The 25,253-nt window shown below is 42.6% G+C and overlaps 1 protein-coding gene across 1 annotated transcript in view; it reads right to left on the bottom strand.

The window, feature by feature from the left end:
- Nucleotides 1-25,253, bottom strand: part of FGR (FGR proto-oncogene, Src family tyrosine kinase) — an 895,442-nt gene that overhangs the window by 105,321 nt on the left and 764,868 nt on the right. Inside the window, exons 9-10 of the mRNA XM_075333908.1 lie at nt 6,922-7,077; nt 73-252 (exon numbers count right to left, since the gene is read on the bottom strand). Of these exons, the coding sequence (XP_075190023.1) occupies nt 73-252; nt 6,922-7,077 (336 nt within the window). The remainder of the gene's footprint in view (nt 1-72; nt 253-6,921; nt 7,078-25,253) is intronic.

A 25,253-nucleotide genomic window follows, 5' to 3' on the forward strand; every position in this document is an offset into this window, starting at 1 on the left:
CCATGCATAAAGGTCACTAGAAAAATGTCATATCAAGCTTAGCAATGCGGTCAGCTTATTGTATAAACTCACCTTGTGTCATATATTCAGTGACAATGTATATGGGCTCCTCAGAAACCACTGCATATAATTGGACCAGTTTATCATGGCGAAGCTTCTTCATGATCTGAGCTTCCTCCAGAAATGCTTCAGGAGACATAGTGCCTGGCTTGAGGGTCTTTACAGCTACATTTGTTGTACCATTCCATGTACCTTATAAGTGTGGAAAGACAATGAAATGTGAGAAAAATAGCAAATGCAATAAGACATTCTCAAAAGAATCCCCAAGTTCTAAAAGCATTGTATTATGGATGAAAACCAAGGCAGTGAATCGGGGATTGACTTCTTCAAAGTAGGCATCTAAATTTTATTGATGTGGTGGCCACTCCTTGCTTAACATGTTCCCTCTCTAACTATGTATACGGAGACCTGACAACAAAGCTAAGTGTTACTCAGAAGCATCTACAGTGAAGGAAATAATTATTTGATCCCTTGCTGATTTTGTAAGTTTGCCCACTGACAAAGACATGAACAGTCTATAATTTTAAGAGTAGGTTAATTTTAACAGTGAGAAATAGAATATCCTAAATAAAACCCAGAAAATCACATTGTATAAATTATATAAATTTATTTGCATTTTGCAGGGAGAAATAAGTATTTGATCTCCTACCAACCATTAAGAGTTCTGGCTTCTACGGACCACTTAGACGCTCCTATTCAACTCGTTACCTGCATTAGACAGCTGTCTTAAATTGTCACCTGTATAAAAGGCTCCTGTCCACACACTCAATTAATCAGTTAAACTCTAACCTCTACAACATGGGCAAGACCAAAGAGCTTTCTATGGATGTCAGGGACAAGATCATAGACCTGCACAAGGCTGGAATGGGCTACAAAATCATAAGTAAGACGCTGAGTGAGAAGGAGACAAATGTTGGTGCAATAGTAAGAAAATGGAAGAAATACAAAATGAGTGTCAATCGACATCGATCTGGGGCACCATGCAAAATCTCTCCTCGTGGGGTAACCAGGATCATGAGGAAGGTGAGAGATCAGACTAAAACTACATGGGGGGAACTTGTTAATGATCTCAAGGCAGCTGGGACCACTGGCATCAGGAAAACAATTGGAAACACATTACGCCGCAATGGATTAAAATCCTGTAGTGCCCGCAAAGTCCCACTGCTCAAGAAGGCACATGTGCAGGCTGTCTGAAGTTTGCCAATGAACACCTGGATGATTCTGAGAGTGATTGGGAGAAGGTGCTATGGTCAGATGAGACAAACATTGAGCTCTTTCGCCTTAGCTCAACTCACGATGTTTGGAGGAAGAGAAATGCTGCCTGTGACCCAAAGGACACCTTCCTTACTGTCAAGCATGAAGGTGGAAGCATTATGTTTTGGGGGTGTTTCTCTGCTAATGGCACAGGACTACCTCACCACATCAATGGGACAATGGATGGAGCCATGTACCGTAAAATCCTGAGTGACAACCTCCTTCCCTCCGCCAAGACATTACAAATGGGTCATGGTTGTATCTTCCAGTACGACATTGACCCAAAACATACCGCCAAAGCAACAAAGTAGTGGCTCAAAAAGAAGCACATTAAGGTCATGGAGTGGCCTAACCAGTCTCCAGACCTTAATCCCATAGAAAACTTATGGAGGGAGCTAAAGCTCCGAGTTGCCAAGCGACAGCCTCAAAATCTTAATGATTTAGAGATGATCTGGAAAGAGGAGTGGACCAAAATGCTTCCTGACATGTGCGTAATCATCATAAACTACAAAAAATGTCTGACTGGTGTGCTTGCTAACAAGAGTTTTGCCACTAAGTATTAAAAGGGTGGTTCACCCATATTTTTTTATTTTTTTGATCGATATCAGATTGAGAAACAATGTTTCTTTCAAATACCTTATGTTGGCAAAAGTGCCTGTGAGAGGCGCTATTGCAGACCGCTGTTCTCCGCTCCGGTGACGTCACGCCAAGTTCCCGGAAACGTCACATCCCTGCGGCCAGCTCCAGTCTTCCTGACTCACTGGGCTGTGGGCGGTGTTTCACCGCTTGTCACAGCTCAGCATGTCTCTTGCTTGCAGCACTTTGCTGTGAGGGAGGAGGGAAGAGGGGGCAGGGAGCTGGGAGCTGATGGGCTGTGACGAGCTGTGAGACACCGCCCACAGCCCATCACTAACAGACACTGCGGCCAGCTGCAGTGTCAGGAACTTGACGTGATGTCACCGTATCCCCGAGGTCATGGAAGCCAGGGGTCACGGAGTCTCACAGGCACTATTGCCAACATAAGGTATTTGAGAGAAACATTGCTTCTCAATATAATATCGATCTAGACAATAAAAAATATGGGTGAACCACCCCTTTAAGTCTTGTTTGCCAGGAGATCAAATAGTTATTTCTCTCTGCAAAATGCAAATAAATTTATATGATTTATATAATGTGATTTTTTGGAATTTTGGACATTCTATCGCTCACTGTTAAAATTAACTTACCCTTAAAATTATAGACTGTTCATGTCTTTTTCAGTGGCCAAAATTACAAAATCAGCAAGGGGTCAAATACTTATTTCTTTCACTAGTAAAAAGGTTTTTTGCCCAGCTCACCTGTGCAATGGAAGCCAAAAAGTCTAGGCTGTGCACGGAGAAAAGGTTTGGAGAGCCAGTCCATGTGCATAGAAAGTGATTGAGGGGTTTCACCAGCACAAAACTCCAGGCAGGTTCTTTAAAATAAAACTTCTTTATTTCTTGTCATTAAAAAGTCCATGCTATAGTGGTTAGCCCATGTTAGAGAGGACGCGTTTCGAACATCCAGTTCTTATTCAGTCTCTAAACCATCTAGTCACAGAACTGTTTAAAAAGGGCTGAACCCAAACATGTGATCAAATGGAAGGAAAGAGCAAGCTAATTACAAAAACATTAACCCATTGTGTTGGATCACTCCATATAGTGCCATAACACCCATATACATACATAATATTTATGCAAGGTTAATATGCAAACATCAATTCATTTCTTTTATTTAAACCTTTAGGAAATCTTGTGCCCATTAAAAACATCCATTTTATTTCTCTTTGAAAAAGGATATCCTTCAAATTTCCACCTCTTCTAGGTAGTTTGATTTTTTCTATGGCATTAACTTTCATGCTTTTCAAATCACCTGCATGTGCGTCGCGAAAATGTTGAGACACTCCTGATAATTTTCTCGTGGTGGCATTATTCACATCGTAGATGTGTTCAGATATCCTTTTTCTAAGTGGGCGACAAGTGCTGCCTATATATTGCAGCTGGCAAATGGTACAAGATATTAAATAAACTACATGGTCTGAACTGCAGTTTATTAGTGACATTATTTTATAAGTTTTTTTATCTGTGTATGAAGAAAAATCTTTTGCATTTAACATATAACCGCATAATCCACACGATCTGTGGCCACATTTAAACGAACCTATGCTAGGTAACCAATTGCCGGTATTTTTTTCCCCTTTAGTGGAACCACACCTGTTAGTGTGATCGCTTGGTGATAACATAGATCCCAATGTAATGTTCCTTTTTGAAACAAATTTTACTCCATTTTTTAAAATTTGATGTAATATGTCATCTGTAGATAAAATGGGTAGATATTTTTTGATAATTTTAATTACATCATAATAGTACTTACTATATGTTGTTGAAAAAACAACTGACAATTCCTTTTGGGAACTGTTTTTGATTTTATTCATATCCAAATATTGTGATCTACTCACTTTACTCGCCTTGACTTTGGCTTTTTGAAGATTTTTCAATTTATAACCTCTTGCCAAAAATCTCTTTTCAATAATGTCGCACTCCACCTCAAAACTATTTTGTGTGTTACAACACCTCCTGGCACGGACATATTCACCTGTAGGGATGTTGTCTATGACATGTTTTGGATGGCAACTTCCCGCATGTAGTAGCGAGTTGCCTGATATGGGTTTTCTATAAAGGCTGCAATTAATTTCTCCATTATCACCCTTCCCATGAAATTGTATATCCAAAAAATTAATTTTTGATACATCATGAAAAAAAGTGAAAAAAAGATTGTGGGCATTGTTATTGATGTAAAAAATAAAATCCTCAATTTTTTTATTTGGATTTTGCCATACAATAAGTACATCATCTATAAATCTCAGATATAACGCTATATCCGAAAAAAAGGGATTACATTGATTGAAAATATACTGTTCTTCCCACCAAAACATGAATATGCCCGCTAATGAAGGGGAAAATCGTGCGCCCATTGAACATCCCTGCAACTGAACATATCCTTTGTTTAAAAAAGTAAAATAGTTGTTCTTGAGTAGAAAATCAGTCACATCCACCAAATAATTTTGAAGTTCAAGTGAGTAGTCAGAATATTTGTTGAGCAAATCTCTCAAAGCCAAAGTGGCAAGAGAATGGGGAATGGATGTATATAGTGATTGTACATCACAAGTTAACCAGCTATAATTATCCTGCCATTTCATCTGAGAGATAATATTCAATACATGTTTGCTATCCAATACATAGCCAGGGGACATTTTGGGAAGAAATTGGAGGTGGTTATCCAACCACTCTGCTAGATGTTCAGTATAAGAATCGATACCTGAAACAATTGGTCTCATTTTTGGGGGAAACTGATTTTTATGTGACTTGGGTAAGGCATGTAATAATGGTATTGTTGATCATAAGACTTATGATTAAGGACTCTTTGCTTTTAATATGGAAGTCCGAAACGCGTAAAGTTTCCATGGGATAACTCCCTCCTTTTGTTTACACGGATGGAACCTTTTTAATACTTGCTAATAAAGTTTTGACATTTTATTAGGAGGAGTTTGTGCCGGATCCTTTCCCTTTTTGCATTTATTCCTAAACCGGTTGGGACTTACCGGTGGATCCCAGGCACCCGCAAGGACTGGCAGCCAGAGGAACAGGTGAGCTGAGGATACCCTTATCTCTGTAGTAAGCTCGGTTCTGCTCAAATTTCTCTGTAGTAAGCTCGGTTCTGCTCCCATATCTCTGTAGTAAGCTCCGTTCTGCTCCCATATCTCTGTAGTAAGCTCAGTTCTGCTCCCTTATCTCTGTAGTAAGCTTCATTCTGCTTCCATATTTGTGTAGTAAGTTCAGTTCTGCTCCCATATCTCTGCAGTAAGCTCAGTTCTGCTCTCTTATCTCTGTAGTAAGCTTGGTTCTGCTCCCATATCTCTGTAGTAAGCTCGGTTTTGCTCCCATATCTCTGTAGTAAGCTTGGTCCTGATCTTGTATCGCTGTAGTAAGCTTGGTTCTGCTCCCATATCTCTGTAGTAAGCTCGGTTCTGTTCCAATATCTCTGTAGTAAGCTCCTTTCAGTTCCCATATCTATGTTGTCATCTTGGTTTTGTTGCAGTATCTAGGTAAGCAGTAAGAACGGTTCTGTTCCAAATTATATATGTCCCAGTCTGTTCATAAAGCCTGTTACCACTGATGCTTTAATGCAGCGGCAACAGATAAACAGACCAAAGGTGGGCCGCCGCAACTTGAGGGCCACTGCCTTATGATTGTCCCCCAGGCTAAAATATGCCAGCCAGCCCCTGGCCGTGGCCAACGCACAATCTGCTCTGCGGCATCTGCGCTCTTCACTCACTCACCCCTGCAAACATCACGGCTGTGCTGGCAGAGATCAGTGAGGAGCAGCGCGAGTGGTAACTTGACACTTCTCGGGGACTGGAACGAGCTATTGGCTGCAGCAGGGATGCGCTGTGACAGTGACACCCACCAGCGCTAACTTCTTAACCCTAGAACGCGCAAGCAATTCAATCTACCATAGAAAACAAATGACCTAGCAGGCCTGCGAGGCCCCAGGTATGCGTTCTAGGGTTAATCAGCAGCTTTACAGTGGAAATGCATGCAGGTCAGATGCGGGTCAGGAGAGTCGCCAGCCAGAACATGAAGTATTCCAATGTTGCTCCAATTTTTAACAGCCATCAGACTGCACCCTTATTCATATATATTTGATGAATGGGTGTGGCTTGAAATGTGTGTAGCTTAAAAGGGGTGTGGCTTTAAAATGGGTAGTGCTTCCCTACACACAAAAACAGAATCTGTTGTTAAAAATTTGAATCCCACCCATGGGAAGCAGTGAATATGCATGAGGCTAATGAGCAGCAGTGGAAGTGGGAGGGGCTGCGGGAGCAGGTACGGTTGAGCCTAGAATGTATGGGTTCCATCCAAGTTAGTGGGCATGACCAGCTGGGTTAGTAGGCGTGACCAGCTGTGTTATTGAGCTTGGCGATGTTTTCTCCCTTCCCACTACCATCATGCTTCGCCCCCCTGTCTCCCATGTGATAGGGGCCTGTTGAATGTCGTCATACCTGGAAGGAGCCCATACACTCTAGCATCTACCGGAGACTGTATATATATATATATATATATATATATATATATATATATATATATATATATATATATATATAAAGTATAGCGCGCTTGCTTTACTTTATTTTTTTTTCTTTCCACCTTTTTTTTTTTTTTACTACCTGAGTGCCGGATCCAGGTCAATCCCGGGCCAGCCCAGCACTTGGGTACTCTTGAACCCGTGCTAGTCTTGACATCACAGAAAAAAAATTCTGTAAAAACGCCACATAAAACTCTACAAAAGCCGCATCAAAACCGCAGATGCCTCCCAGGAGACATCCTGCCACAAGTTCAGGTTTTGGTCAGAAAAAAAACACTGCAAAAACGTCCTGTGTGGACATAGCCTTATATCAGGTTTACCCAATATGACTTTCCATGTTACCTAAATTAATGTGGATCATGACCATCAGAACTGTTATCCCCTTGATTTGCTGAAGAATAACCACAAGTGCATGGATGACCTCCCAACGTTGATAAATCTTACCTTTCCAGACATCTCCAAAGCAGCCCTGTCCCAGCTTCTTATCTAAAGTGATAGACTCTCTTGCTATTTCCCAGGCATCTTTTGCTAGTCCCATTGTTTGAGGCTTTAGGTTGACACAAGGTTTTGTTAACAGTTGGCACAAACCATCATTGAATTCTGCAGATATGAGGAAACATCAAATAACAGATAAAGGATTATGATAAACCCTTATAGCAGATGTGCAATAAAAAATATATCATTGAAGTATATCTGCGAAATGAATATATCGCTCTATTAGACTCCTAAAATGAACTTGACAGCTGATACATGATGCTCAGTGCATGGGTAATATGTATCAGAGACACTGGTTGTATGTTTTCTATCATGTACGTTTGACTCTGAAACACTACGGCATACTTTAAAAGCCGCCGGGGACTAAGCTACATGGGTGACTATCTGAAGAGGCCACTCCCTGGTGGCTTTTCCCTACCTACTGTCAATGACTGACAGGTTTCTACATGTAAACGTATGCAGGGAATAACTCGTTACTCAAAGGGAGCATGTGGAAGAAGCGGCCGGGAACCTGACTTTTTGACTAGTTGCCAATGTGGCTTGGTCCGCAGCATTTTTTCTCTGACGCACCACAGCATTTCAGAGAGTATGGTTAAAATCATACAGCAAGTGACTGATAGATGCAGCCCGTAGACTGGGCAACTATCAGCTTCTCTGTAACGACTAGAATATTTTGGCCCTAAATGATCAATTTTTCTATGCAACAACAGATCAACAATTTTCAAACCACCCAGAGAAGATTTTGTAACAATGTGTTTCTCTTTTTTAATTTTTTTAACTTTGTTAGGTATAAATCATACAAAAATTTACTTTTTAAAAGCTAAAAATATTTTTTCTCAATTTAGATTGTTTTATTTTACAGTTTCCTAATTCACATTAAAATGTGCTTTCAAAACGGACTTCACACAATTGTATAAAGAGTTTGGTTACATTGTCACAAAAGAGCACAGTCGAAATATAGTCAAGCAGTGCTGTGAAATCATTACAATGGAACACAGCCTGTAAATGAATACATTAATCAATACACAACTAGTATAGAACACAGACAAATATTATTGTGACATTGCAGCAACAGAATCCAATGTATAAAGGCACACTGAGCCTATTGTGATTTATTACAACGGAGCACAGGTAAAAATCATATTAACGTAACACAATCAGAATATAGCATAATCTTAAATGAATACAAATACAACTGTGACATCTTCAGAATAAACCCTGCCTAGGAAAAAATGTCAATAAGGTACACTCACTTATGTATAAAAAATCAGTCCGATTTTGATCCAGAAAAGTTGGATAAGTGTCATCCATAAGCCATTCCGTATGTCATTCGAGTGTGTGATTTTTTTTCTTGTCTTGCTCAGTGTGCCATCCGAATGCAATGCATTTTTGTGCCAGCTTTTCCATTGTAATGATCCTTTTAATGAAGGGCCTGTTTGCTTGGTAACACTATAAATACTGGGTGCACATCCATATTGTTGGGAGATCCCCATATCTTATTTTTCTTGCGGCATATTGTTTTGTTTTCTTGGGCTGAAAATATGCCATCAGATTTGTCATTCAACCAGAGAATGTCCAGGGAATTTGGGGAAAAGTCTCCAGGCATTCAGGGTCTTAAGAGGTGGTGCAGAGTATGGGTCCATCCTGTCCTCCACCAACGTGCCACAGCAGACCATTTCAAGCTTCTTTATGGGGGGCTACACAGACACCCTGAGGATTTTTCTTCTTATTGCCGCATGCACCTCCAATCTTTTGACCAGTTCTTGGAGGACCTGGGGCCAGGGATAACCCTTGAAAATACACGAATGAGGTGATATATTTCTGCCTGTCTCATAGTGACCCCCTGGTAATTGATCAATCTATGCATATCCATGTGATGTTGTTTTAGGGAAATAATCCTGTTTCCTTCTTGGGGAGATTGTGTACAAGTAGATTTGTAAAAATGTGTGAAAAAAGGACACTTAATTTATGATGTTGCGTAAATAGTAATAGAAGGCCTGCTTCACAACCTTTGCGGGCAGCTCTAGTTAGCTTAGTAACAATCTAGCATGTATCTGTTGGTCATGCATGCATCTAAAATATAACACAAATGTGGGGGACACACACAGCTGGGTTATATGGTGTGAGTTTATTATTTAATGACGTCAGTTTACATGTCTGGACACCTTACACACTTCAGGATCTTATTGCTTTTTTCATACCTTCAAATGTGTGTAGTGCATATGCTCTGAAAGATCCAAACCTGCTGACCACTGCTGGGTCTGTAGCTTTTTTATACATGTTTACCTTTTCATAAAAACATCAGTGTTTCGTTTCCAAATGTAATTTGCAGTGTTGCTTTGCCCCTTTAGATGTCTGGCAGCTGGGCTCTCCTACACGACATTACATCTATAGATTCTCCTGGAGAAGTCCACCATCTCTGTCATTGTCAGCACAGCCTACCAGCAGATCTGGGGCAGACTTCACTATACTGTCATGCCCAACTCAATCACACAACACTAGGAGCACATTTCCCATGGGATGTATGAAAAATGCCAATTTCATAACCATTTAGGGGTCCTCGATTTGAAACACATGTGTGTGAAGAAGTCGCCGCACTCAGGTCCCAATACAATTACAAGCAAAACTTTTCACTAGTGCTGTTACCGTGTTTTTCCAAAAATAAGACCTCCCCCAAAAATAAGCCCTAGCAGGGATTTTCAGCATTTTCGGAGAAAGGCTTAAATATAAGCCCTCCCCCGAAAATAAGCCCTAGTCGTGGATCTATAATGAAGTGTCCGTGCAGCTAAAAAAGTTACAGATACTACAGGACACTTCATTATACACAGCGGCACCCGGCAATTACACTCACCCGATGCTGAGCGGCAGGACCTGCAGTGATCACACACCCGCACACATCAGCTCTCACACACACACACAATCAGATCTCACACATACACCAGATCTCACACACAAACATCGGATCACACACACAGTCAGATTGCACACATAATCAGATCTCTCAAACATCGGATTGCACACACATCGGATCGCATACACACTCACCTCATCCAGCGACACCGATCTCTTCTCGCCGGGAGAATCCTGAGAGGCAGTGAGAACAGGACCTGCGGCCGGACACGTGACTTGCTCTCATTCCCTGCTGCTGTAAGTGCTGGATGTGATGTGATGTGTGTGTGTGTGTGTGTGTGATCTGCTGTGTGTGTCTGCAATCGGCTGTGTGTGTCTGCGATCGGCTGTGTTTTTCTGCGATCGGCTGTGTATGTCTGCGTTCGGCTCTGTGTGCCTGTGATTGGCTCTGTGTGCCTGTGATCGGCTGTGTGTGCCTGTGATCGGCTGTGTGTGCCTATGATCGGCTGTGTGTATCTGTGATCGGCTGTGTGTGCCTGTGATCGGCTGTGTGTGCCTATGATCGGCTGTGTGTATCTGTGATCGGCTGTGTGTGCCTGTGATCGGCTGTGTGTGCCTGCGATCGGATGTGTGTATCTGTGATTAGCTGTGTGTGCCTGCGATCGGATGTGTGTATCTGTGATCGGCTGTGTGTGCCTGCGATCGGCTGTGTGTATCTGTGATCGGCTGTGTGTGCCTGCGATCTGCTGTGTGTGATCTGCTGTGTATATCTGCGATCTGCTGTGTGTATGTGCCTGCGATTGGATGTGTATCTGTATCTGTGTGTATCTGTGATCGGCTGTGTGTATCTGTGATCGGCTGTGTGTGCCTGCGATCTGCTGTGTGTGTGATCTGCTGTGTGTGCCTGCGATCTGCTGTGTGTGTCAGCTAGCAGCAGGGTAGGATGGCATGCAGCACCGACCGGAGATCACAGGAGGACCTGGGAACCACGCAGACGTCCTGGTCTGGTGAGTATTAGTCTCCTGGGAAGTGGGGGGGGTCTGCTTTTTTGGGGGGGTAAACTTTCCCCCAACCGTATTTCTCCAAGAATAACACCTCCTCCAAAAATAAGCCCTAGTGCTTTTTTTGGAAGGGGCAAAAAAAATATAAGACAGTGTCTTATTTTTGGAAAAACACGGTAGCCTTGGTTGATAGCAACTAACAGTTTGTGATGGTAGATAATTGGGCCTATGGAAGAACTGGAGATTCTCCAAACTTCAATCCTTGCATAATGGGTCGGCGACTTCTGAACAATGAGTTGGCAGTCCTACCACCATGGCTACACTGTGGCTCTACTGATGAACCTGTACCTTTTCTCCTTTTTGGTATTTCAAGGTCCGGTAGTGGCCTAGCCAATCTCCAGACCTGAACCCAATGGAAAATCTTTGGAGGGAGCTGAAACTCAATGTTAACCAGCGACAGCCCCGAACCCTGCAAGATCTGGAGAAGATCTGTGATCTGGAGAAGATCTGTATAGAGGAGTGGGCCAAAATCCCTGCTGCAGTGTGTGCAAACTTGGTCAAGAACTACAGGAAATGTCTGACCTCTGTAATTGCAAACAAAGGTTTCTACGAAATATTAACTGATATCAAATAATTATTTAATGCAATAAAATGCAAATTAATGACTTAAAAATCATACAATGTAATTTTCTGGATTTTTTTTATTCTGTGTGTCACAGTTGAAATGTACCTGTGATAACAATTACAGACCTCTCCATTCTTTGTAAATGGGAAAACATGAAAAATAAGCAGTGTATCAAATACTTATTTCCCCCACTGTAGGTTAACAACAGTTGTGACACTGATCACAATATAAGCAAATCTATAAATGAGTACAACTACTGTGATATATGGCAATATAACATAACCCAGGAAAAGACAAATTTAATTGTGACACCACCGCAACATAATACCATCTATAACTGAATACAGTGACTATTTATTATATCAACATAAGAGAACACAACTTGAAAATTTACACATAGACATCATAAAGAACACAATCAATGAATACAGAAAACAATGATGAGAAGTCATAACAATAGCAATCCGAAAGGAAGAAGACAAAACTACACAATGTGTGAACATGTGGGAAGTAGACAAAACTATACAAAACTATACACAATGTGAACATGATGGGGACGTACTACTGGATGCTCCACAGAGAAGATCCACAGGCCTTCTACACCGTGTGTAGAATTATTAGGCAAGTTGTATTTTAAAGGATTTTTTTTATTATTGATCAACAACTATGTTCTCAATCAACCCAAAAGACTCATACATATCAAAGCTTAATATTTTTGGAAGTGGGAGTGTTTTTTTTAGATTTGGCTATCTTAGGAGGATATCTGTTTGTGCAGGTAACTAATACTGTGCAGAATTATTAAGCAACTTAATAAAAACCAAATACACCGTGTGCAGAATTATTAGGCAACTTATTAAAAATCAAATATATTCCCATCTCACTTGTTTATTTTCACCAGGTAAACCAATATAACTGAACAAAATTTAGAAATAAACATTTCTGACATGCAAAAACAAAACCTAAAAAAATTAGTGACCACTGTAGCCACCTTTCTTTATGATGACACTCAATAGCCTACCATCCATAGATTCTGTCAGTTGCTTGATCTGTTTACGATCAACATTGCGTGCAGCAGCCACCACAGCCTCCCAGACACTGTTCCGAGAGGTGTACTGTTTTCCCTCCCTGTAGATCTTACATTTTATGAGGGACCACAGGTTCTCTATGGGGTTCAGATCAGGTGAACAAGGGGGCCATGTCATTATTTCTTCATCTTTTAGACCTTTACTGTCCAGCCACTCTGTTGAGTAGTTGGATGCATGTGATGGAGCATTGTCCTGCATGAAAATCATGTTTTTATTGAACGATACCGACTTCTTCCTGTACCACTGCTTGAAGAAGTTTTCTAGAAACTGGCAGTAGGTTTAGGAGTTGAGCTTCACTCCATCCTCAACCCGAAAAGGTTCCACAAGTTCATCTTTGATGATACCAGCTCATACCAGTACCCCACCTCCACCTTGCTGGCATCTGAGTTGGAGTGGACCTCTCTGCCCTTTACTGATCTAGCCTCTGGCCCATCCATCTGGCCCATTAAGAGTCACTCTCATTTCATCAGTACATAAAACCTTTGAAAAATCAGTCTTAAGATATTTCTTGGCCCAGTCTTGACGTTTTATCTTACGTTTCTTGTTCAAAGGTGGTCGTTTTTCAGCCTTCCTTACCTTGGCCATGTCACGGAGTATGGCACACCTTGTGCTTTTTGATACTCCAGTAACGTTGCAGCTCTGAAATATGGCCAAACTGGTGGCAAATGGCATCTTGCCAGCTTCATGCTTGATTTTCCTTAATTCATGGGCAGTTATTTTGCACCTTTTTTGCCCAACACGCTTCTTGAGACCCTGTTGGATATTTGCCATGAAACGCTTGATTGTTCGTTGATCATGCTTCAAAAGTTTGGCAATTTCAAGACTGCTGCATCCCTCCACAAGACATCTCACAATTTTGGACTTTTCAGAGCCCAACAAATCTCTCTTTTTTTTCCCATTTTGCCAAAGGAAAGGAAATTGCCTAATAATTAAGTACACCTTCTATAGGGTGTTGATGTCATTACACCACACCCCTCCTCATTACAGAAATGCACATCACCTGATTTACTTAATTGGTAGTTGTCTCTCAAGCCTTTACAGCTTGGAGTAGGACAACATGTATAACAAGTATCATGTGATCCCAATACTCATTTGCCTAATAATTCTGCACACAGTGTAGATACATCAAAAGAATAGAACACACAACACATAAATAAAATCATTACTACTGTTATATCATCATCTATGAACTCCATGGGAAAAATAATGCTGTGACATCATCACAATAGAGCACAAGCTGGAAATGAAAAGACGATGGTGACATCATCTCAACATATTACAGCCTAACAATAAAGACAAAAGCTACAGCGACATTATTATAATAAATCACAACTATTGATAATCATAACAACAGAATATAAACATAGAAACTCTAAGGGAAAACACAAACAATATTGTGATATCATAACAAAGCACAAGATATTGAATGCAGATGACATGAACACAATAGAACTCAAGAAAAGAATAATACCAACACGATTGATCATCACAATGAAGTACAGCCTGGAAATCAAGGTAGAGACTGCTGCAACATTGTCACATATGACATATAGACTTAGACTTAATTGTGCTTTAAAAATTATTATTATTATTATTAATAATAATAATAATAATAGAACACAACTTATCAATAAATACAATCACTATTGTGACATTATCACATTACATAATGAAAAATGAGGCTATAGGGCCATCACTAGCTTACAAATAGAGAAAACCCATAAGAAAAAGTTTGGGGTATGCCCACATGGTGGCATATGCTTCATATTTTCTGTCCGGATGTTGTGGGTAAGGATCTGCTGTATTTCAGAATTGGTGAGATTTTATTGTGATTTTTTAATATTATGGACAATCTTGTTTTGAATGATTGTGAAAAAGAGTCTGTAGATTCCTCAAGATAATTAACATACAAGATTTCATATCATACGCCAGAATCTGCCGCAATGCTAATGCAGTTTTTTTCCCAATGAAAATCCATCGGATGTGGATATACTGTCCGCATCTCCTACAAAGTGAGGATTGAAGAATACAGATCCGCTGTGATTGGAAAAATCAAACATTACTAACATGCAACTGCCCCTATGGGTGCACAGATTTGCTGCCTTGTTTAAAGAATGTTTTCATTTTAAATTGCATTACTGCTATATTTATTATATTATTATATGCCAGAAATGAGTAATGTCTATTTGCTGAAATGGAGATTTTTAACCACCAAATTTTTTTTGACCATGCATTTAATGTTTTTTTTCAAGTTTTAATTTATTTTTTTTCAATTTTAAGATTTTATTGATTTTCATTCAACAACAAGAATTTATACAATCTGAATATAAGCTTATAAAATTAAAGAGAAAGAGACTAAAGAGGGGAGAGTAAGACCACATAACTTTGGACGCAAAAGAAAATATCCACCTGGACAGGTCCAATATATTCTTTAAGTTCTGAACACGCGAATCCACCAACCCAAATAATGAGCCACAAGAGAACCCCGGGCGCAACCACTACTCAGACAAAACTCTATCTCAAAACTGTCCGATATAGTGAGGAGGAAAAGAAAGCCTCCCAGTGGAACCATTTGGAAGCGACACTGGCTTGTTCCTGATGGGACTGGGCCACCAAAATCTACATATGGTGTTATAGAAATCTCCTCAAACCACTCCTCTAAAGAGGGGGGGGGGTCAGTGGATCTCCAATGGCGAGGAATTACTGTCTTTGCTGCTTGTAGTAAGTGCCGCAATAGAGACCTTTTATAGATGACTTTGGACAGGGAGAACATAAATAGAAGCACCGCCTCAGGAGATGTCAGGACTGACACATCCGTGATTTCATTTATCACCCTGAGTACTCCCTGCCAAAACGCCCGAAGCAAGTCCACCATATATGCGACACGGTGCCCTCCTCCAACCCGCAACGCCAGCAAAGACTCGACACCCCCGGGAACCACCTATGCAAAATTACGGGGACCCGATACCACCGAGAGACAATCTTATAACTTGTCTCCTGACCTTTTGTCACCATTACAGACTTATGGGACGGAAAGAAACACTTAACCCATTGTTCCTCTGTGAAAGTGGTATTTAGTTCAAGTTCCCAGGCTCTGCAAAAGGGGAGGGGCGTCTTCCGTCTCTCTTTAAAATAATAAACCATAAAGGACTGATATATAATGAGCCAGTTTAGAGTTTGGAGAAGAAATGCTGGAATTGTATATATTCAAATGCATAGCGGGCCAGGACTGGACGTTCACCCAAAATGACCCACAGGGGGAGGAGGGCCCCTTTAGGCGCCACATGGTACATGCGGAGTGGTTTCTTCCTAGAATTATATAAGAATGTACGTGTGGAAGTGCCAGGCGGAAACTTCGGTGTATCCACCAGTGGTTGCAATGGTCCCCTGGGATCTATCAAAACTCCTCTGACTGACGAGGTATGTATAATTTTCATTATTTGTCGAGTTGAGAAGGACATGGGAATATTAACTCTGGAGAGAGACGACCATGTCCATGGAACCGGGGCTACCAAAAGGGGACATGCATCTTGGGCCAAGTGAACCCATAATTTCGACGCGTGGCAGTATATTAGGTCAAGGACTCTCGCATGAGCTGTGGCAAAATAGTAATATTTACAGTCCGAGAGCCCAATTCCTCCGGCTAATTTGGAACGGGTGATAATGTCGTACCGAAGTCTAGGTCTCTTAGAGGCCCAAACCAAGCCCCCGAAAGCACGCTGAACTTTAATCCAAAAGGATGAGGGAATGTATAATGGAATAGTTTGGAGGAGGTATAGAAGTCTTATTACTATATTATTACCATATATTATTATTATACTTATTCTACCGAACCATGAAAATTCTTTTCTGTCCAAAGTTGCCAAACACCCCCCAATTTGGTAAGCCAGGGATGAAAATTCAAATGAAACAATTTAGTGAGGTCTGACGGGATAAGAGTGCTCAAGTAGCCTCAGCCTTCAGGGCCTCAATTAGTTGTAAAGGAAGGGACACACCAAGAGCCTGAGATTTGTCCAAGTTCAATTTAAAGTTGGACCAATCCCCAAACTGCCCAATAATGGACATCAAAGATGGCAGGGAAGCCAACGGGTCCGCAACGTATACCAGTAAGGGGCACTTTGCACACTACGACATCACAAGCCGATGCTTGCGATGCCGAGCGCGATAGTGCCCGCCCCCGTCGCAGCTGCGATATCATGGTGATAGCTGGCGTAGAGAACATTATCGCTACGGCAGCTTCACATGCACTCACCTGCCCTGCGACGTCGCTCTGGCCGGCGATCCGCCTCCTTATTAAGGGGGCGGGTCGTGCGGCATCATAGCGACGTCACATGGCAGGCAGCCAATAGGAGTGGAGGGGCGGAGATGAGCGGGACGTAAACATCCCGCCCACCTCCGTCCTTCCGCATAGCTGGCGTGAGCCGCAGGACGCAGGTAGGAGATGTTCCTCGCTCCTGCGGCTTCACACACAGCGATGTGCGCTGCCGCTGGAACGAGGAACAACATCGTAACATCGGTCATTTCCAAATTATGGAAATGACCGACGCTACACCGATGATACGATTATGACGATTTTGCGCTCGTTAATCTATCATAAAGGCTTTACACACTACGATGTCGCCTGCAACGCTGGATGTGCGTCACTTTCAATTTGACCCCACCGACATCGCACCTGCGATGTCGTAGTGTGAAAAGTGCCCCTAAGTCATCAGCGAAGGCTGAACACTTGTACCCCCCCCGCCACCCTGACACCCCTGATACCCAAGTCTTCACGAATTGCATGGAGAAGATGCTCCATCACTAACACATAAAGAAGTGGGGACAAAGGGCAGCCCTGGCGAGTTCCATTGCTAATTGTAAAGGGATCGGACAATGCACCAATGACTTTAATTTTTGCTGAGGGGGAATGATAGAGGGCAAGTATTTTGGATGAGAACCACGGTCCAAGCCGATATTCCTTAGTGTTTGGGGGATGGAAGACCAAGAAATCCGGTCGAAGGTCTTCTCCGCGTCCAACGACAACACCATCAAAAGAATCTTATTGACCTTAGAGTGGTGTATAATGTTTTGATAGTGTTGTCACAGTCCTCCCTCTCAGGAACAAACCCGGCCTGGTCCAGATGGATTAATTTGGATAAAATGGGATTGAGTCTCTTCGCCAGCATCTTGGCATACACCTTCAAATCAATGTTTAGTAGAGAGACTGGCCGATAGCTTGCACATGATTTCGGGTCTTTGCCCGGTTTAGGAATCACTGAAATAAAAGCAGTAGTAGCTTGATGCGGGAACGGAGATGAATCTGTCACTGAATTGAAAGCCGCCAGCATCAACGGAGACAGCTGCTCACCCAAATGTTTTATAAAATTTAGAGGTGAGGCCATCGGGGCTAGGACTCTTATTACCCGGGAGATCACCGATTACTTCGGCTAGCTCCTGTGGTGAAAAGGGGGCCTCCAACTCTGAGACTACTTCTGGGTCCAAAGGCTGAAATGAAGAGGGTAGATCAAGGGATGAAGCCGGTGGAGAGGGCAGATTATATAACCTGGCATAATAGCTTTTAACCAAGGACTGTGACAAGAACAAGGGGGCATTCTCTTCGATTGGAGGAAAGAAAATTCCTACATCAGCATAGAAGAGGGTTCTTCACAGTAAGAGCAGTGAGGCTCTGGAACTCTCTTCCTGAGGAGGTGGTGATGGCCAACTCACTGAATGAATTTAAGAGAGGAATGGATGCTTTTCTTGATAGCAAAAGTATAGAAGGTTATAAATAGCATAATCTTACAGGTAGATAGAAGAGCGACCAAGATTATTAGAGGAATGGGTGGGCTGCAATACCAAGACAGGTTATTAAACTTGGGGTTATTTACTTTGGAAAAACAAAGGCTTAAGGGGGATCTAATCACAATGTATAAACATATGAGGGGACAGTATAGAGACCTTTCCAAAGATCTCTTTACACCTAGGCCTGCGACTGGGACACGGGATCATCCGCTACGTCTTGAGGGAAAAAAGGTTTAATCATAATCACAGATGAGGATTCTTTACTGTACGAGCAGTGAGACTATGGAACTCTCTGCCGCATGATGTTGTAATGAGTGATTCACTGCTAACATTTAAGCAGAGCCTGGACGCCTTTCTTGAAAAATATAATATTACCAGTATGTATATTAGATTTTATGACAGGGTGTTGATCCAGGGAACTAGTCTGATTGCCGTATGTGGAGTCAGGAAGGAATTTTTTTCCACATTGGAGCTCATTGACACATTGTTTTTTTTTTGCCTTCCTCTGGATCAACATGTTAGGCTACGGGTTGAACTAGATGGACTTAGAGTCTCCCTTCAACCTTAAAAACTATGAACTATGAACTATGAATACATCCAGAATTTCCGGATTGGAATTCACCATTCTAAGTTGTGGAGGTGTGCCGCCCCCACGTCAGTAGCAGCTGGGCTGCTTGGATCTGCAGTGGCTTGAGGGATTTCCGGACCCGGGGGTCGTGCGGACACTCAAATAAAAAGGGGACGTATATATACGGGATTGTTGCAAGTACTTCGTGACGCCACCCACGGTGTGTGGTGAGATGTAGCACCACCGCTGCTGTTAGGGTGCACCCGGGGGCGATGGGATAGCAGCTGGATGTTAACCCCTCCGTGGGTAGGGATTGCTGCTCCGGGGCTCAGTGTCCAAAACACGGGGAATGATATAGGCCGGAGGTGGCGCGCCGGGCCGGACTGGGGAGTGTTGGTGTACTCACTGTGGAATAATTGCACACAATTCTGTTGGTAACCCAAGGTGTTAGTTGCCGGCTGCCGCGTCCGGGTGTACTCGGGTCCCACACCCAGGCTGGTGTACCGATGTCCCTTCCTCCGGCACTCTGTAATTTTCTTGTGTTGATTTAACCCGTGTGGAACGGGAGAAATCCGCTCCCGGTTTTTTGTGTACCTGAAGAGCCATTGCCCGCGAACACTGACCCTTGGGATTTCAGTGGGTGAATTCGGATACCCTATCCCCCCGCGGTGGGCTGCCGGTTGCTCTATCTGGGCTGAACTTCTGGAGCTAGGCCTGAAACCTGCTCCCGGACTGGTGAATTAGAGAAGGGGCTTGCAACTGTCATCTAACTAGGTGTTAAGTCACCACCGGAGTCCACTCCAGCAATTTCTGCTCTGATCGCCAGGCGACGCCATGTTCCTGCCGTGGATGGTGCTGGTGATGGGATAGGAGTCGATGCCAGCGGCACCGGTGGGCGCAGGCTCCGATCATCCACTGGGCTGGGTTATCTTGGGATCTGCAGTACCACTGGCTGACTGTGGGTGGCGTGTGTCTTCCAGCTGAAGTTGCCAGCGTTCAGCTACAGCCAATGGGAAGATGCCACACCCTTCTAAGCTCCCCTCCTGTCTGCTCACCTCTGCCAGAGATAGTTCTGATTTCCTGGCTCCTGGTCTGCCCTATTATGTTTTGTGATTCCTGTGTGCTGACTTCTGCGTGTTTTCTGACTACCCTTTTGCCTGCAGTTTTTGTACCTCGCTGCCCGATCCGGATTTGACCTCTGCTACGTTTTCTGATTACGTCCTTGTCTGCCGATTCTGTCCCTGTTCTGCTATTCCTGGTTTGACCCTGCCTGACGACTACTCTCATCTGACTGCAGCCTTCCATAGGTAGTGATCTCCAGGGCCCTGTGTAATTCCAAATCCCTGTATAGGCGTTAAAGGGTTTCAGGGTTCTGGGGGTCCTGCTTGGAGAGTGGCTTCCCTCTAGTCTGTCCATTACATCCCACCTGAGTCTGTTGATCCAGGCAGGCGTTATATTATCTCTGGCCCATCTACAAGGAGAGAAAAAAAAATGGATTCTCTCCATGCTGTGCTAAACTAGGTGCACACCCTTTCTGGCCTTGTTCATGAACTTACACAGCAAGTGCAGGAAATAAGTATTTGATCCCTTGCTGATATTGTAAGTTTGCCCACTGACAAAGACATGAACAGTCTATAATTTTAAGGGTAGGTTAATTTTAACAGTGATAGATAGAATATCCAAAATAAAATCCAGAACATCACATTGTATAAATTATATAAATTTATTTGCATTTTGCCGAGAGAAATAAGTATTTGATCTCCTACAAACCATTAAGAGTTCTGGCTCCTACAGACACTTAAGGCCGCTTTACACGCTGCGATCTCGCTAGCGAGATCGCTAGCGTGTGTACCCGCCCCCATCTTTTGTGCGTCACGGGCATATCACTGCCCGTGGCGCACAAAATCGCGCTAACCCATCACACACTTACCTGCCTAGCGACGTCGCTGTGACCGGCAAACCGCCTCCTTTCTAAAGGGGTGGTTCGTTCGGTGTCACCGCAACGTCACTAAGCGGCCAGCCAATAGAAGCGGAGGGGCGGAGATGAGCGGGACGTAACATCCCACCCACCTCCTTCCTTCCGCATTCCGGGCGGCCGCAGGTAAGGAGATGTTCCTTGTTCCTGCGGTGTCACACATAGCGATGTGTGCTGCCGCAGGAACGACGAACAACATTGTACCTCCAGCTGCAACGATAATTGGGAATGGACCCCCATGTCACCGATGAGCGATTTTGAATGCTTTGGCAACGATTCAAAATCGCTCATAGGTGTCACACGCAACGACATCGCTACAGCGGCTGGATGTGCGCCACAAATTCCGTGACCCCAACGAGATCGCTGGAGCGATGTCGTAGCGTGTAAAGCGGCCTTTAGACACTCCTAATTAACTTGTTACCTGCATTAGATAGATGTCTTAAATTGTCACCTGCATAAAAGACTCCTGTCCACACACTCAGTCAGTCAGACTCAATTAACCTTTTTGTGCTAGAGCCTGTTTTTGCCTTCAGGACTGGGCCAATTTTTTCATTTCTGACCAATGTCACTTTGACAGGTTATAACTTTGAAACGTTTAAACGGATCCCAGTGATTCTGAGAATGTTTTTTTCGTGACACGTTGTACTTCAGGATAAGGGTACAATTAAGATGATATCTTTTGTGTTTATTTGTGAAAATATCAAACATTTGGCAACATTTTTGAAAATTTTAATTTTTATGCCCTTAAACCAGAAAGTTATGTTACATAAAATAGTTAGTAAATAACATTTCCCACATGTCTACTTTACCCCAGCACAATTTCTGAAACATAATTTGTTTTTGTTAGAAGGGGTCAAAACTCATCAGCAATTTCTAATTTTTCCAACAAACTTTACAAAACCATTTTATTAGGGACCACATCACAATTGAAGTGACTTTGAGGGGCCTAGGTGACAGAAAATAGCCAAAAGTGCCACCATTATAAAAACTGCACCCCTCACACTGCTCAAAACCACATCCAAGAAGTTTATTAACCCTTTAGGTTCTTCACAGGAACCAATGCAATGTGGAAGGAAAAATTTAAAAATTTACTTGCGCCATTTGTTATGCAATTTCTCCTGAGTACACTGAAAACCTCATATGTGGTGGAAATCACAGCAGGGCTCAGAAGGGAAGGAGGGCCATTTGAATTTTTGAAAGTAAAATTAGCCAGAATCATTAGCGGATGCAATGTTTCGTTTGGAGACCCCCTGAGGTGCCTAAAACAATTTACCACAAAATTGTTTCTTCAACAAGGTAGCTTTTTTTTCACAATGGTATCAGGAAAAAATGCACCATAAAATGTATTCTACAATTTCTCCTGAGTACGCAGATATTTCATATGTGGTGGAAATCATCTGTTAGGACCCACGGCAGGGCTCAGGCGGTAAGAAGCGCCATTTGAATTTTAGGCTATGTGCGCACAGTGCGTTTTTCGCGGCATTTTTGCGCGTTTTTCGTGTGCGTTTTTGGCCTCAAAACTGCAGGACTTTGCTTCCCCAGCAAAGTCTATGAGTTTTCATTTTTGCTGTCCGCACACATCTGTTTTTTTACCTGCGTTTTTGAGTTAAAAAAAAAAATGGACATGTCAGTTCTTTCTTGCGTTTTTCTGCGTTTTCCGCCCATGCAATGCATTTGAAAAACGCAGCAAAACACAGAGATCAAAAACACAGCAAAATGCGGCCAAAAACGCACCAAATCGCGGCAAAAACGCATGCGTTTTTTCGACGCAGGTGCGTTTTTGTGCGTTTTTAGCGGCCAAAAACGCACAAAAACGCAGCGTCAAAAAGACGCAGTGTGCGAACCTAGCCTTAGAGCGCACAATTGTCTGTAAAAGATAGTGAATGCCATGTTGCGTTTGGAGAGCCATCCTTGTGAGGTCTTGTTTTTTGCGGGACGAGTTGACGTTTCTATTGGTATCATTTTCAGGCACATTGATCGTTTTCTATTCTCATATATGGTAGGTAGATTTAACATGAAACAGGAATTCAGGAATTGTTTTTTAGCGATTTTTTTCGGTCATTCATTGTTTGGTAAAAGTAACAACACAGGTTCATTGTTCAGGTCAGTACAATTACACCGATACCATTTATATCATTTTTATGTTTTGCTGCTTTTACAATACAATAAAAACAAATTTTTTTAGAAGAAATAATTATTTTTGCATTGCTGTATTCTCAAAGCTGCATCTTTTCTATTTTTCCGCTGATGGAGCTTTGTGGCAGCTTGTTTTTTGCAGGACAAGATGACGTTTTCAGTAATACCATTTTTATTCATGTTCGACTTTTTGATTGGGTTTTATTCCACTTTTTTCTGCAGTATGATACAAAATCAATTTTTTATGCATTTTTTTAAAACTGTTCACTGAAGGGGTTAAATAGTATGACAGTTTTATACATCAGGTCGACACGGTGATACCAAATACGTGTACCTTTATGCTTATTTTTGTTTTTATATAAATAAATGTATTTTTGGGTATAATTTTTGTATTTTTTTTTTACATTTTGCAAGTTTTTTTTTTTTTTTTTACTTTTCTTAACTTTTTTACCTGGTCTCTATATAGGACTTTAACTTTTCTTAGTCTGATCGCTGGTATAATGCATTGCCATGCAGCCAGAGCACAGCAATGCATTATACTGGCAGTGTCAGGCTGCAGATCGCCTGTCAGATCCTGCTGCTGGCTGAGTCTGACAGGCCACCGTACATGGCAGACCATGAGGTCATCATGTGACCTGTGGCTGCCATGACAACTCTCAGGTCCTCCATAAGCTTGACACAGGAGACCCAGGCGAGGTAAGACATGCAGCTCTCTGTACCTCTGAAATATCTAGGTGTCATGATCATTATTGATCACAGCACATAGATGATTGCAAAGGGTTAACATCACCAGGACCTGATCCAATGAGGTCCTGGTGATGTTTCTGGGCAGAAATAACGTTGTACACTAGAAACCCATTGATAGTAGCATGCAAGGGGTCGCGATCCCCTCCTGACCGCAGACCGTTGATAAACGTCGGCTGTGCACAAAGGCCAGTCAGACTCTAACCTCTAGAATATGGGCAAAACCACAGAGCTTTCTAAGGATGCCAGGGATAAGATCACATAAATAGATAATAAAACAAGCGCACTATGAGAAGCACCCGTGGAATCCTTTTTAACGTTTATAATATTAGAATTGCTCACCTTTGTTGGTTGTGCGCCCCCGCACAACTTCAGTGTCAGCTTATCAGACTGGAATTCCTCCGAACAGATCCTGTGTCCAGGCTTCAGGAGTCCAGATTTAGGGTATCAATGTCGGCTACTGATTTCCACCGGCACCATTGAATTCAGGTTTTTGTTCCTCAATCCTCCAGCTAACCAGCTGGGTTTTTTGATATGTCAGCAGGTCCTTTGCAGCTATTACCGATTCCCAATAGGGAGGGGGTATATGGATAATTCTTTCGGTCTATATATAGTGCAATAAGGATATTTGCTGGTGATAGTTATTTAAACTTTATTAATTAGGCACTCCTATTATTACAACGCGTTTCAGCAGAATTGCTTTCATCAGGTAAAATAGGAGCAGTGCTCCTGCTCCCATTTTACCTGATGAAAGCAATTCTGCTGAAACGCGTTGTAATAATAGGAGTGCCTAATTAATAAAGTTTAAATAACTATCACCAGCAAATATCCTTATTGCGCTATATATAGACCGAAGGGATAAGATCACAGACCTACACAAGGCTGGAATGGGCTACAAAACCATAAGTAAGATGCTGGGTGAGAAGGAGACAACTGTTGGTGCAATAGTAAGAAAATGGAAGAAATACAAAATGAGTGTCAATCGATCAGGGACACCATGCAAAATCTCACCTCGTGTGGTCTCCAGAATCATGAGGAAGGTGAGAGATCAGCCTAAAACTACACAGGAGAATTTGTTAATGATTTCAAGGCAGCTGGGACCACTGTCACCAAGAAAACCATCGGTAACTCTAGCACCCATGGGTGAAGGGGTTAACGTACTCGTCGCCGGGCTGGTGATATCGAGTCTGAGGATGCCACGGGTGGCCCTTGCCCGGTTTTGTGACCCCGAGGTGTACAATAAAAGGTAGGGATGAAGCATGGTGGAATAATAGTTTGTCTCGTGATGCCACCTGTGGTACGCGGCCAGGGATTAGCCGCCACTGCCGGTGATGTTCTCTGGGGCTGGTGGTGTCACAGCAAGGATGGTTCTGCTCCCCACCAGGATAATGGAGGCTGTAGTCATGGCCGTTGGCACCGAAACGCGGGGTTACAGCGTTGGTAATAAGAGGCTGAGTTAGCTGCTGCGGTTCCAGGTCTTTTTACTCACAGTTCAAGTGCTGCCTTAGGGTATTGG

Source organism: Anomaloglossus baeobatrachus, chromosome 2 (genome assembly GCF_048569485.1).
Source record: "Anomaloglossus baeobatrachus isolate aAnoBae1 chromosome 2, aAnoBae1.hap1, whole genome shotgun sequence".
NCBI lineage: Eukaryota > Metazoa > Chordata > Amphibia > Anura > Aromobatidae > Anomaloglossus > Anomaloglossus baeobatrachus.